At 47.4% G+C, this 12,500-nt stretch overlaps 1 protein-coding gene across 1 annotated transcript in view; it reads left to right on the plus strand.

The window, feature by feature from the left end:
* The window catches only part of cita (citron rho-interacting serine/threonine kinase a), an 81,817-nt gene that overhangs the window by 34,213 nt on the left and 35,104 nt on the right, over window positions 1-12,500 (plus strand). Inside the window, exons 13-15 of the mRNA XM_030775270.1 lie at window positions 8,776-8,946; window positions 10,174-10,227; window positions 11,453-11,506. Coding sequence (XP_030631130.1) covers window positions 8,776-8,946; window positions 10,174-10,227; window positions 11,453-11,506 — 279 coding nt within the window. The remainder of the gene's footprint in view (window positions 1-8,775; window positions 8,947-10,173; window positions 10,228-11,452; window positions 11,507-12,500) is intronic.

A 12,500-nucleotide genomic window follows, 5' to 3' on the forward strand; every position in this document is an offset into this window, starting at 1 on the left:
CACACACACCACCCTCATCATCCATCACCACCACCACACACACCACCCTCATCATCCACCACCACCACCACACACACCACCCTCATCACCCATCACCACCACCACACACACCACCCTCATCATCCATCACCACCACCACACACACCACCCTCATCGATCACTATCACCACCTCCACTCACCACCCTCATCACTATCACCACCTCCACTCACCACCCTCATCACTATCACCACCTCCACTCACCACCCTCATCACCATCACCACTACCACACACCACCCTCATCATCCATCACCACCACCATACACACCACCCTCATCATCCATCACCACCACCACACACACCACCCTCATCATCCATCACCACCACCACACACACCACCCTCATCATCCACCACCACCACCACACACACCACCCTCATCACCCATCACCACCACCACACACACCACCCTCATCATCCATCACCACCACCACACACACCACCCTCATCGATCACTATCACCACCTCCACTCACCACCCTCATCACTATCACCACCTCCACTCACCACCCTCATCACCATCACCACTACCACACACCACCCTCATCATCCATCACCACCACCACACACACCACCCTCATCATCCATCACCACCACCACACACACCACCCTCATCATCCATCACCACCACCACACACACCACCCTCATCGATCACTATCACCACCTCCACTCACCACCCTCATCGATCACTATCACCACCTCCACTCACCACCCTCATCACCATCACCACTACCACACACCACCCTCATCATCCATCACCACCACCACACACACCACCCTCATCATCCATCACCACCACCACACACACCACCCTCATCGATCACTATCACCACCTCCACTCACCACCCTCATCACTATCACCACCTCCACTCACCACCCTCATCACCATCACCACTACCACACACCACCCTCATCACCATCACCACTACCACACACCACCCTCATCATCCATCACCACCACCACACACACCACCCTCATCATTCATCACCACCACACCACCCTTATCATCACTTTAAATCTTAACTCAACCTCATCGCCATACACACCCCTTCCCAACTCCAATGCCATACAAGGCCATGAAGTCCTAATCGTCACACAACCTCACACAGCCTCATCACCACACAAACACACACTTTCCTTCTCACTACACAACCTCATCACCGCACAAACACACACTTTCCTTCTCACTACACAACCTCATCACCACATAAACACACACTTTCCTTCTCACTACATGACCTCAACACGAGAGAATCTTTTAACGGTTAGTGTTAACCCCATTCTCCACTCCACCCCTTTACCATACAGTCGTCTCTGCCCGTCTCTGTCACCGTCCAGACCCCAGTGCCGTACGACTTAATCACACAGACCCCAGTGCCGTACGACTTAATCACACGACACGTCTTCATCCCTCTCAACAGGGCTATTACCACGCACTGGCAGCATGACAGCATCATTAACTATTAATGACTGGTGACAGATCACTAACACATGACTTAACACATAGCACATGGCTCAGGACTGACTAATTATAACCTGTCTGTTCTGCTTTTCCCTTTGTCTGGCCCTGCTGCCACTCACTAATCCCCACTCACATTTTCACTGATCCTATAGGACGGCCAGTGTCTCTAGTCTCTGAGCACTGCCCTTAATACAGATCCATCAGGAGACACAAAATGCCTCAGCTTTCACTGCATCATAACTAACCGTTACTTCTGACGACCATATTAACATGTCAATTCATTGCTTTTCTCACATTTCTAACACTGCTCTTACAAAACGATGGCTCTACATGGAAACTGAGGTAATCTGGCAACTCCAGATGACTAGCAGTCATGGCCTGTGACTGACACATTAGCCTGCCAATAGATCTGCCAGAAACACAGAAGTGCCCGCATATTCTACGTTAGTGAAGTCTACAGCCTCCTACACACTAACCGCTTTTACTGACCAGGGCTTGCAAATGAGAATCGTGGAGTTTGGATTGGAATGTTTTTGTTCTTGCTTTTTACCCTCAGTATAACATTGACTGAACCGGGTTTTTATTGTTTTGTTTTGTTTTGGGGTTTTTTTCTCCCAAACATTGAAGCGGGTCTGTCTCAGAGCCTGTTTCATGCTCCTCAGTCAGAGAAATACAGTGGAGAAATAAACCCTGTCGCTGACCGCAGCGTGTCCAAAAAATATCATTGTCTGGTTTAAACCAAAACTACCTTATTATTTAAATTCTGCTGCAACAGTACGAGATAAAGTACAACACAGAGTAGAGTACAGTAGCTGCGTTTGGTCACGGGTTCCTCTAGCCTGTTTTACAAGCTAAACGCTGAAGGACACTGGTTGTCTCTGAGGTTGTAGATAATTCTCTGGTGAGGAGTATATGGAATTCATCATTCATCTTTTCTGTTTGTTAAATTCCTACCCATAAATTGTACTTGCCTTCTTATTTGAATCATTTTGAAATGTAACAGAAAGCATGTGCTGGCGCATTTAGGCTATTATAGAACAGATTTGAACAAAGAACCCAACAGTGTTATCAACTGGTGACCCACAATGTCTTTGCGTTTCTTGTTTTCATTTTCATTTCTGACTTCGAGCCCTGCTGTTCACCCGCACGTGACCTGCTCCCGACGGCTCCTCTTTGATTTGCTGCTCTTTGTCCTGTCTGTGCGTTAATGCTGTGTTATTACTGCTGAGTTACTGGGCATGGCTACTGCTCAAGGCTGCACATCTGTAACAGTACTGACCTGAGCAGCCAATGCCTGTGAACCGCTGTATTGTATCAGCCTGTAATTACTGCCACTAATGTCTTACTTACGCCCTCTCCCTGGCGTCACTGACCCCTTCACACTTGACTGACTGACTCCCGTGTTTCACATCTCACACTGTGGAGCACCGCTGTGGGTCGCTAGTCCTGCTGACTGCCTCTCCCCGTCTCCGGGTCAGAACCGCGTTTAAACCTGAACACGCTGGTTTATTGATGTGCCTCTCTGTTCACATATAACTATAGATGACAGCTATATTTGGTGGTTAACATCTTTTTATGCCATTCACTGACCACTGCCTACTGTGGCTGTATCACTCACTCTCTTCATGTCTATTGCCACTCACATACTAAAGCTACTACTGACATGCCTGCTTTTCATGGTTTGCTAATTTCTGATAGTTTGGGTTTAATCAAACATCCTAGTGTGGCAAAACCTCCAGCATGCTGAGTTAAAACAGTGGGTATGATGAAGATCCACTTAACAACACACACCCAAACAAGAGGGGGGAAAAAAAACTCTCTTAATTCATGTAGGAAGAAAATCCTCAATCAGTGCTCTCTCTGGATGCTGTCTCACACATTTCACATGGTACCCTTGGTAACCTGTCTCCTTTTCTTCACCCTGTCTGTTCACATCTCTCTTTCTCTCTCACACACACACACACACACCAACACACTCTTACTGGCTGCATTTATTTATTGACTCATCCAAACACCCATTCATTTGTGTATATCAGCACGCTGTATGAAGGACAAACTAAGAGAGGACTCTCTCCCACTCTCTCTCTCTCTCTCTCTCGCTCTCTCTCTCTCTCTCTCTCTCTTGCTCTCTCGCTCTCTCGCGCTCTCTCTCTCTCTCTCTCGCGCTCTCTCTCTCTCTCGCTCTCTCTCTCGCTCTCTCTGCATTATTATCTGATCAATAAAGCACGGCTGAATCAGCAGCATGCGCGGCCAGCCCCGTTGGGCGGCTGAGATTCTTACCTTTGGCTTTGATATGGGGATGGTGCAGGATAAGGAGGTGTAGACAAACACATGCTCGAGGGGGAAAACGCTTACTACAGACAGTTTGCCGAAAGAGTGAGTCACTTTGTGCCGAGACTTTTAGTTCCCAGTTTTTGTGACTGCGTGATTACTGCAGTAGTGACAACTCCGGTGTTTAGGGAGTCATTGATGGAGGGGTTGTCCTCCTCGGGTGACTCGCGTGGCGTGGATGAAAGATGAAAATGAAGGGGGAAAGGAGAGCGACAACACGACAAAGAGCAGAAAACGTGAGGAGAGAACGTGACGGGAGGAAGGTTTGGGTGAAGGCAGGAGGTGTGTGTGTGTGTGTGTGTGGGGTGGGGGCACTGCATGACTCATTCTGTGTGTGTGTGTGTGTTTGTGTGTGCATGCGGAGAAGTCCTTGTCACCAGGGAAACGGCAGCTATAACTGATTACGAAGCTCTTGGGTCAGTGGCGGCGAACAGGGAGAGGCATCTTAATATGAGGTTATTGTCAGCTGATCTCTCGCAGAATCACTGCATCCACAAATGCACATTGACCCTGTCCTAATGCAGGGGTACTTCCTCACTGATGTGTATTCACTCTGTCTTAATGCAAGAAATTGGTCTCCAAATACACATTCTCCTAACTGCTCCACGGGAAGACTTCAGCATAATATCAGCATAACCTCATATCACTCACACCGCATCATTTCAGCGCGGTGCTAACACCACTAATGCATCTCCAGCTCAGTGTGAAGCTAACCTTCTCGCACCGAGTCCGTCTCTGGAACCGCTGCTTCCTCCCCCAGATGCACACGTTTGCCTGGTCACAGCGAAGCGTTGTTTCTCTCTGAAAAGGCTCTATTCTCTCTCTCCCCGTGCATGGACCCTGCAAGCCTTTCACAACTCCACAATTATTCCTTTCTCTGTGTTTCTCTGCGGGCACTGCATTGAGGGATTTAAAAAAAAAAAAACACACATGTCTCTAAGTCCTGATGGTATCATGTTCTCTGGATACAGCCTGGCCAGGCTGTGTAGACTGCTTATTCTCCCTCTCCCCTGATCTCACTCACAGTCAGAGGAACCCTTGTATTGAGCCTGATCCAATCAGAGCTCCACACATTTATGGCAATCCTCTACAGTTCCTGCTGATCAATGTCAATCTGCCGTAATCTGCCCTCGGCTGGATTAGGGCATTAGCCATTCATGTCTATCCGACCCCCCCCTCACGCACGCACGCACGCGCACACACACACACACACACAAACACACAAAGAAGAAAGAAAGAAAAAAATTGATATTCTCCTTCACACCTTTAAAGCAGGCTGTGAGGCTTTCCCATTCACCACCACAAAAGGAAATGAAGAAAAAAAAAAAAGCCCAAAAAAAACCTTTGTGGTTTTAGAGGAGCAGAACAGAGAGTTAGTCTCTGTGGACTTTGCCTGTCGACTACATTAAAGAGGAGACGTGTGTGTCGACAGGTGTGGGCTCCCTCATCATCGCTATCATCCAACACTCTGTTTTTTTTGTTTTTTTTTCAGCCTAACACTGTTTCGTGCCAGTTTATTTCTAATAAGGGAAATACATAATACATCATTGCTCATCACCCCCTTACGTGCATGAACACACACACACACACAGAACCTGTCTCTGCCCCTCTCTCTCTCTCTCTCTCTCTCTCTCTCTCTCTCTCTCTCTCTCGTCCATGTGCACATTAGCAGTTAATGTAGGATTATTTTCATGTCTGTGTGCAGACATTCCTGTTCAAATGTGACCATGTGGTGTTTATCTAATTAATACAGGGCTTGGTCAGCCTCAGTGCGTTAACACCGAGCTGTCAGATTTGGCAGGTCTTTTATGAGCAAGGTGGTCATGTTATGGCCGCAAACCCTGATCTGAAGCCAGTAAACAGTGTTTTTTGCCCTGTGGTTTAGCCAAATCCAGCTCTGCAGTTTCGGCAGGACCTGAGTGAGCTCTGAAGTCGAGTCTGGTGAGAGAGATCAGGGTGTTCCCATGTCAGGGGTGGAGGGAACATGAAAGCCCAGCGGGATGTGACGGGAAAAGTGTCTACCGGAGCTGGATTACCGTAGATTAAGACTGTCGCCAAGTCAGCTAACAAATGTGTTCCCGTTTCGAGACGTTTCGTTTCACACAGCGTTCCGTGTGCCGGGGGAGGGAAAAAAAAAAAAACTTTTCTCTCATTAGATTTCTTCTTTCTCTCCCTTTCTCTGTCTCTCCATCATTTATCATGTAAGCAGGCTGAGTCACACCATTATTCATGTATAATTCTGTCTTCCTCTCTGTCTCCCTGCCCCCCTCTCCCGTTCTGTCCCTCTCTTTCATTCTCGCTCTCACTCACTCACACAAAAACCCACTCTGAAAAAAAACATGCCCCGGGGAGAGTATAGAATAGGCTTATATAGTGTGTGTGTGTATATATATATATATATCTATATCTATGGGTAAAGGGGTTTGGTGCCATGATAAGTGGGCTGTATGTCAGTGACTGACTGTGTTACCCATCTCACCAGTCATTCTAGCAGACCTGCGCTGTGTGTGTGTGAGTCATCCTTGGCTTATACACCTCTCCTCTTTTCACCAAGGATTTCTCTCTGTTTTTTTTTTTTTTTTTCCCCCTTACACAACCTGTCCTTCTCTCCCCTTCAGTCGTCTTCTCTGTCCTCCCCCTCCCTCTCTCCTCCTGAAGCCCATGTAGTCTGGTTACTGCTGTCCCACATGTGTATTGGAGATATGATGGTGGTGGTTTGTGTTCGCGGACTGTGATGATTAACAGATGTTTTTCCTAATAATTAACGGGTAGTTCATGATATTTAACGGTATCGCTAAGAGAGACTTTGCACACACCTGCCTAGACCTGGTATGATCAAACGACCTGCGGGCCGGTGCCACGATCGATGCTGGCATTTCAGTCCTATCTGGATTTTCTACAGTGTACTGAGTTATAAGCAGTCCGCTGGAAAGGGAAACGTTTACCAAGTTTGATCTTCGTGGTCATACGTTAACGTCCCCGTCTGGACACAGTCGAAGCCTTTTCATTTTAGCAAAACTTACGCAACAGAATCGTCATGTTCTTAAACATTAATTTGCGAGATAAACCATCACGACAAAATCTCAAATCGCGCGAGTGATTGTTTCTAGCCAAAGTGTTGTCTTTAAACCAGAGAAATAAAAGTCTTTAGAGTCATTTTGACAGATACAGCAACCGATGAACTTGTCTTTCCCGTATCATTTTGACTCAGCTGTTCAGAAAAATGCCTTTAGCTTTTTTGCCTCGCTCACTGCTCCAAAGCGATGAGGCGCGCGGTAGCAGCTGTCACTCAGAAAATCGTTCTTCTCCGCTTTCCCGTCCCGCGTCGGGGGATTCAGGGTGGCTTATTCCCCAAACAGTTTGGCGCTGTGGTAATTAACATTTTAATGGAAGCATGACGGTGAGTGATGGGCATGAAATGCCCTTAATGTGGTTCGCCGACGACTCCCAAACATTCTGAGAGGAGGAGTACGCACTGAGAAAAGCTTTGACAGAGTGTGTGTCGAATTCTGTACATAAACTCACCTCCACTGCTGTGATCGTCCGTGAACTGATAACTGATTTAGCATTCATTTCTGTTGAGCCGCTGAGTAATGCAGTTAACACGTGAAAAACCCAACTGTATCGGTTACTGCAGTAGAACTTTGAGCCTTGTCCAGTTATAATTAGACACCGGTCAAATAAGTATTTTAAACATTTGAATGACCTGGTGTACTGTCCCAGTTCTCTTCACCCCGTTTCCTTCAGACCTTACTCTTCTAATGAATGGGATAAAGATTCTGTAACACAATCCTGTTTTTTTTTTTTTGGTTTTTTTTTGAGGGGGGGGGGGGGGGGGGGGTGAAACTCGCAGCTCTGTTGGAATTCCATATTCTCATTTGATCCAGGTGGGGTGAAAAGCCATCATACTGGTATTCGTTTAATGCCCAAGCTAATAAAATCTCTAAACATGTTCAGCATCTTTATTAAAACTGCAAGTCCCTTAATGCTGATTGGGCCCCTCCTGCATTATGGGGTTCCCAGGTTTTGTGTGTGTGTGTGTTTCTTTCTTTTTCTTTTTTTTTTTTCCTTGTTTTTAATCAGGGTAGACTACATTCAGTGCATTATCCCAGTCGGACACAGCGGTCAGTGTGGGAAGCGGACCGCTCCGTGTTCTGATCTGTGTGACTCACTCTAACACTCGTTAACATGCACGGTCACTGTCCGCAGGCTCTGTAAAATAATCTATGGATTATAAGACTGTGATTTCATCACTGCTAAACAGATGAGAAAATTCAGTCTTTCATCATATGCCATTAAACTGGCTTAACCGATTTTTTTTTTTTCCTTTTTAATCTTTTTTTTTTCTATCAAGCGTCTCGGTAGATAATGAAGCAGTTCTCACAGGAATTCTCAAGTCTGGATGTAAGAACTCTGATAAGCAAATTGACATACCGTGTATCTGACAGTCCTTTTAAAGGGTTGATCCGTTTAAGGAAACGAAGTAACTTTTTTTTGAGGTGTGAAGAGAAATACAACCCTTGTGCCTCTCTGTGTGCGCTGACATCTTTGCCTTCATAAAATTCATTCCAACTGGCCTCCCAGAGCTCAGCTATGTCATTGTTGTCTGAGACTAACAAACAAGACTTTAAAAGAATAACCATTTTTAGGTGTTTGACGGTACTGCTTGTAACGGGTCAAAGGGCAGTGTCTAGTGCGGGGACACGTTTAGGAATGAAGACATAAAACGCTTATTTTGTAGGTCTCATGGTTTTTGAGTGAACTCTCCATCCTTGTGTTCACCTGTGCTATCTCTGTGTTTGCCTAGCCGTGTGGCGTTGTGTTGTGTGTTTGGCGTGTGGTCAGGAGAGCTCTCGTAAAATGGCATCCTTTACAGTCCTGTAGTGAAAACCGACTAATTTGATCAGAAAGAAAGATTTGTCACACTTGCTGTCCCGCGCTCAGGAGTACCACGCCCAGCTGGAGGAGATGCAGGTGACCATCAGGCAGCTGGAGGAGGACCTGTCAGCCGCCCGTCGCCGTAGCGACCTGTATGAGGCTGAGCTCAGGGACTCTCGCCAGACCAGTGAGGAACTGAAGAGGAAGGCAGCAGACTACCAGCAGAGGATTCAGAAGGTCTGTGTCTGTGTCTGTGCCTGTGTCTGTATCTGCGTCTGTGTCTGTCTGTGCCTGTATCTGTGTGTCTGTGCCTGTATCTGTGTGTCTGTGCCTGTATCTGTGTATCTGCGTCTGTGTCTGTGCCTATGTCTGTGTCTGCGTCTGTGTCTGTCTGTGCCTGTATCTGTGTGTCTGTGCCTGTATCTGTGTGTCTGTGCCTGTATCTGTGTATCTGCGTCTGTGTCTGTGCCTATGTCTGTGTCTGCGTCTGTGCCTGTATCTGTGTGTCTGTGTCTGTATCTGCGCCTGTGTCTGTGTGTCTGTGCCTGTGTCTGTATCTGCGTCTGTGTCTGCGTCTGTGCCTGTCTGTGCCTGTATCTGTGTGTCTGTGCCTGTATCTGTGTGTCTGTGTCTGTGCCTGTATCTGTGTGTCTGTGCCTGTATCTGTGTGTCTGTGCCTGTATCTGTGTGTCTGTGCCTGTATCTGTGGCTGTGCCTGTATCTGTGTGTCTGTGCCTGTATCTGTGTGTCTGTGCCTGTATCTGTGGCTGTGCCTGTATCTGTGTGTCTGTGCCTGTATCTGTGTGTCTGTGCCTGTATCTGTGTGTCTGTGTCTGTGCCTGTATCTGTGTGTCTGTGCCTGTATCTGTGGCTGTGCCTGTATCTGTGTGTCTGTGTCTGTGCCTGTATCTGTGTGTCTGTGCCTGTATCTGTGTGTCTGTGTCTGTGCCTGTATCTGTGTGTCTGTGCCTGTATCTGTGTGTCTGTGCCTGTATCTGTGTGTCTGTGCCTGTATCTGTGGCTGTGCCTGTATCTGTGTGTCTGTGCCTGTATCTGTGTGTCTGTGCCTGTATCTGTGTGTCTGTGTCTGTGCCTGTATCTGTGTGTCTGTGCCTGTATCTGTGTGTCTGTGCCTGTATCTGTGTGTCTGTGCCTGTATCTGTGTGTCTGTGTCTGTGCCTGTATCTGTGTGTCTGTGCCTGTATCTGTGTGTCTGTGCCTGTATCTGTGGCTGTGCCTGTATCTGTGTGTCTGTGCCTGTATCTGTGTGTCTGTGCCTGTATCTGTGTGTCTGTGCCTGTGTCTGTGTCTGTGCCTGTATCTGTGCCTTTGCTTGTATCTGTGTCTTTCTGTCATGTTTTTCTATTTGTGTGAGTGTGTCTGTGTCTGTGTCAGTGTTGTTCTGTGTGTGTGGGTGTGACACATGATTCATTAAAATAAAAAGTTGTTGTTTGTGGTCCCCAGGCGAAAGAACAGGGCAAGGCTGAGGTGGAAGAAGTGCTGTCTAAACTGGAGAAGGTAAGAATAATGCCATGACTCACTCTCTGTCTCAGATCAGCCTTCAGTGCAGCACCTCTACATGTCTTTACCTTGATTACAGCCTTTCCTCTGTTTACTCACGTCCAATCAAACCTGGGCCAAACAGCCCACACAGGCTGCATGTGTCAGAGTCCCCAGAGTGAAAACACTGATCCAGGATCAGCATCCTATTATAAATCCTAATAAATACAGTTATGTCGACTAGGCGTCGCTGATCTTGGATCAGTGCTCTCACACCTGGGGGGGGCTTAATACACATGTGCTCTGGGCAGTTAACAGGGCCGCGGAATTTGGGATGGGACTTTATATTGTGAAAACTCTCAAATCTCAGCAGAAGATGTTGGCAAAGCTGAAAGCTGTTCAGTAGGAGTTAACCGTGAGCGGATAAGCCCTCTCTCCAGGCAGTCCTCATTCTCTCCCTACTGGCTTCATTAATCAGCCGACACACCTTTAGTCTACCATAGCACATGCTCATTTGAGGTGTTGCTCTTGTTTGTTTGTTTGTTATTGTCATTGTTGTTGTTGTTGTTGTTACTCCCATAGCTGGGCCTTTGGGGGGTTTTTTTGTGTGTTTTTTTTTTTACCCCTGTGTGATGTCTTTTAACCTGTGTCTGAGAGTTCGTAGGCGTAAATTGCTCTGGATGAGATTCTCTTGACTGGATTATCACACATAGGATGAGTTCACATTCAACTCAAGTTGATCGTTTTAAAGAGCCTCTTTCCTGTGAATATGATATTATTATGGAATATGATTTTATTTTAATTTGCACCCTCACATGGTTGTTTGGAGTGGTTTCGAATAAAGAGCGCGCTCTCCCCCCCCCCCCCCCCCCCCCCCCCCCCCCCCCCCCCCCCCCCCCTCTCTCTCTCCCTCTCTCCCTCTCTCCCTCTCCCCCTCTCTGTCTCTCTCTCTCCCTCTCTCTCTCACACTGTTGAGCCAAACGCTTTAGAGTTTTATTCCAAGGGTGGCATATTGCATTGTCTCGCTTTCTTTCAGAAGCAATCCAATCTTTATTCTCAGTTAATTCGGCTTTGTTAAATCATCTGATGCTACCTTGTCGTTTTTATTTGCTCACTCAACAGAACATTAAATCACAGCAACCGAGCGTGGTGACACACTGGCTGTGGCGTGGGACTTGATTGGCATGTGGGTTTTGGGTAAATAACCGTGTCCTTGGCTGATGTGAAGCGCTTTGTCTTTCAGACCAACGCCGAGCAGCAGGCGAAGATCCAGGAGTTACAGGATAAACTTTCAAAGGTAATGTCTCTTTTCTAAGAGCCCTCAGTGATGATGTGGGATACACATGATCAGAGCCATGTCTGCATGATGTCAAATCACTCAGTCAGACAGTACCTTACCCAGATCTCGCACACTAAACCACCACACCTGGACTGTACCATACCCAGATCTCACTCACTAAACCACCACACCTGGACTGTACCATACCCAGATCTCACACACTAAACCACCACACCTGGACTGTACCATACCCAGATCTCACTCACTAAATCAGGGGTCTCAAACTCCGGTCCTGGAGGGCCGGGGTTCTGCTGTTTTTCTTGTAGACCAACTAAATAGAATCTCTGATTGGCTGAAGAGTGTCCACACCTGTTTCCATACCCAGTGTCCATACCCAGATCTCACACACTAAACCACCACACCTGGACGGTCTGCGGCCAGATCAGGCCTTTTCTTAACCCAGCTCTCGGAGTGAACAGCAGGCCAGTCCTCCACACCTCTGGGCCCATAAAACAGACTGAACCATTTTATGCAGCTGAAATGACTCACCTGAAAAAAACAGACTCGAAATAAAAGTTATTTATTTGTGTTACCGAAGTAGATAACTGGCCTGCTGGCTTTTTTTTTTTTCTTTAATCCCTCTGGACGGCAGTCGAGCACCCAGATGGGCGTAGCGTGAGGGGCGGGGGTGAGATTCTGGTGGGGTGAGGTGGAGCAGTAGGATGGTGTAACAGGGTCCGTAGAGACTGAGATGCGGCTGTCTGTTCTGCTGTGTGGACATGTCCATGAGTGCTCCCACGCTCGAACGGTTAAGCTTAATGGAGCGAGATGATTGGCCCACCATGATCTGCTCCCACACCGCCATGGATAACCTTCCTCTCTTTTCCCCTGTCTGTCTCTCCCTCTCCCTCTGTCTTTTCCCCTGTCTGTCTCTCCCTCTCTTTTTCCCCTGTCTCTCCCTCTCCCTTTTCCCCCGTCTGTCTCTCCCTCTCCCTCTGTCTTTTCCCCTGTC

This window comes from Chanos chanos, chromosome 1 (genome assembly GCF_902362185.1).
Source record: "Chanos chanos chromosome 1, fChaCha1.1, whole genome shotgun sequence".
Taxonomy (NCBI): Eukaryota; Metazoa; Chordata; class Actinopteri; order Gonorynchiformes; family Chanidae; genus Chanos; species Chanos chanos.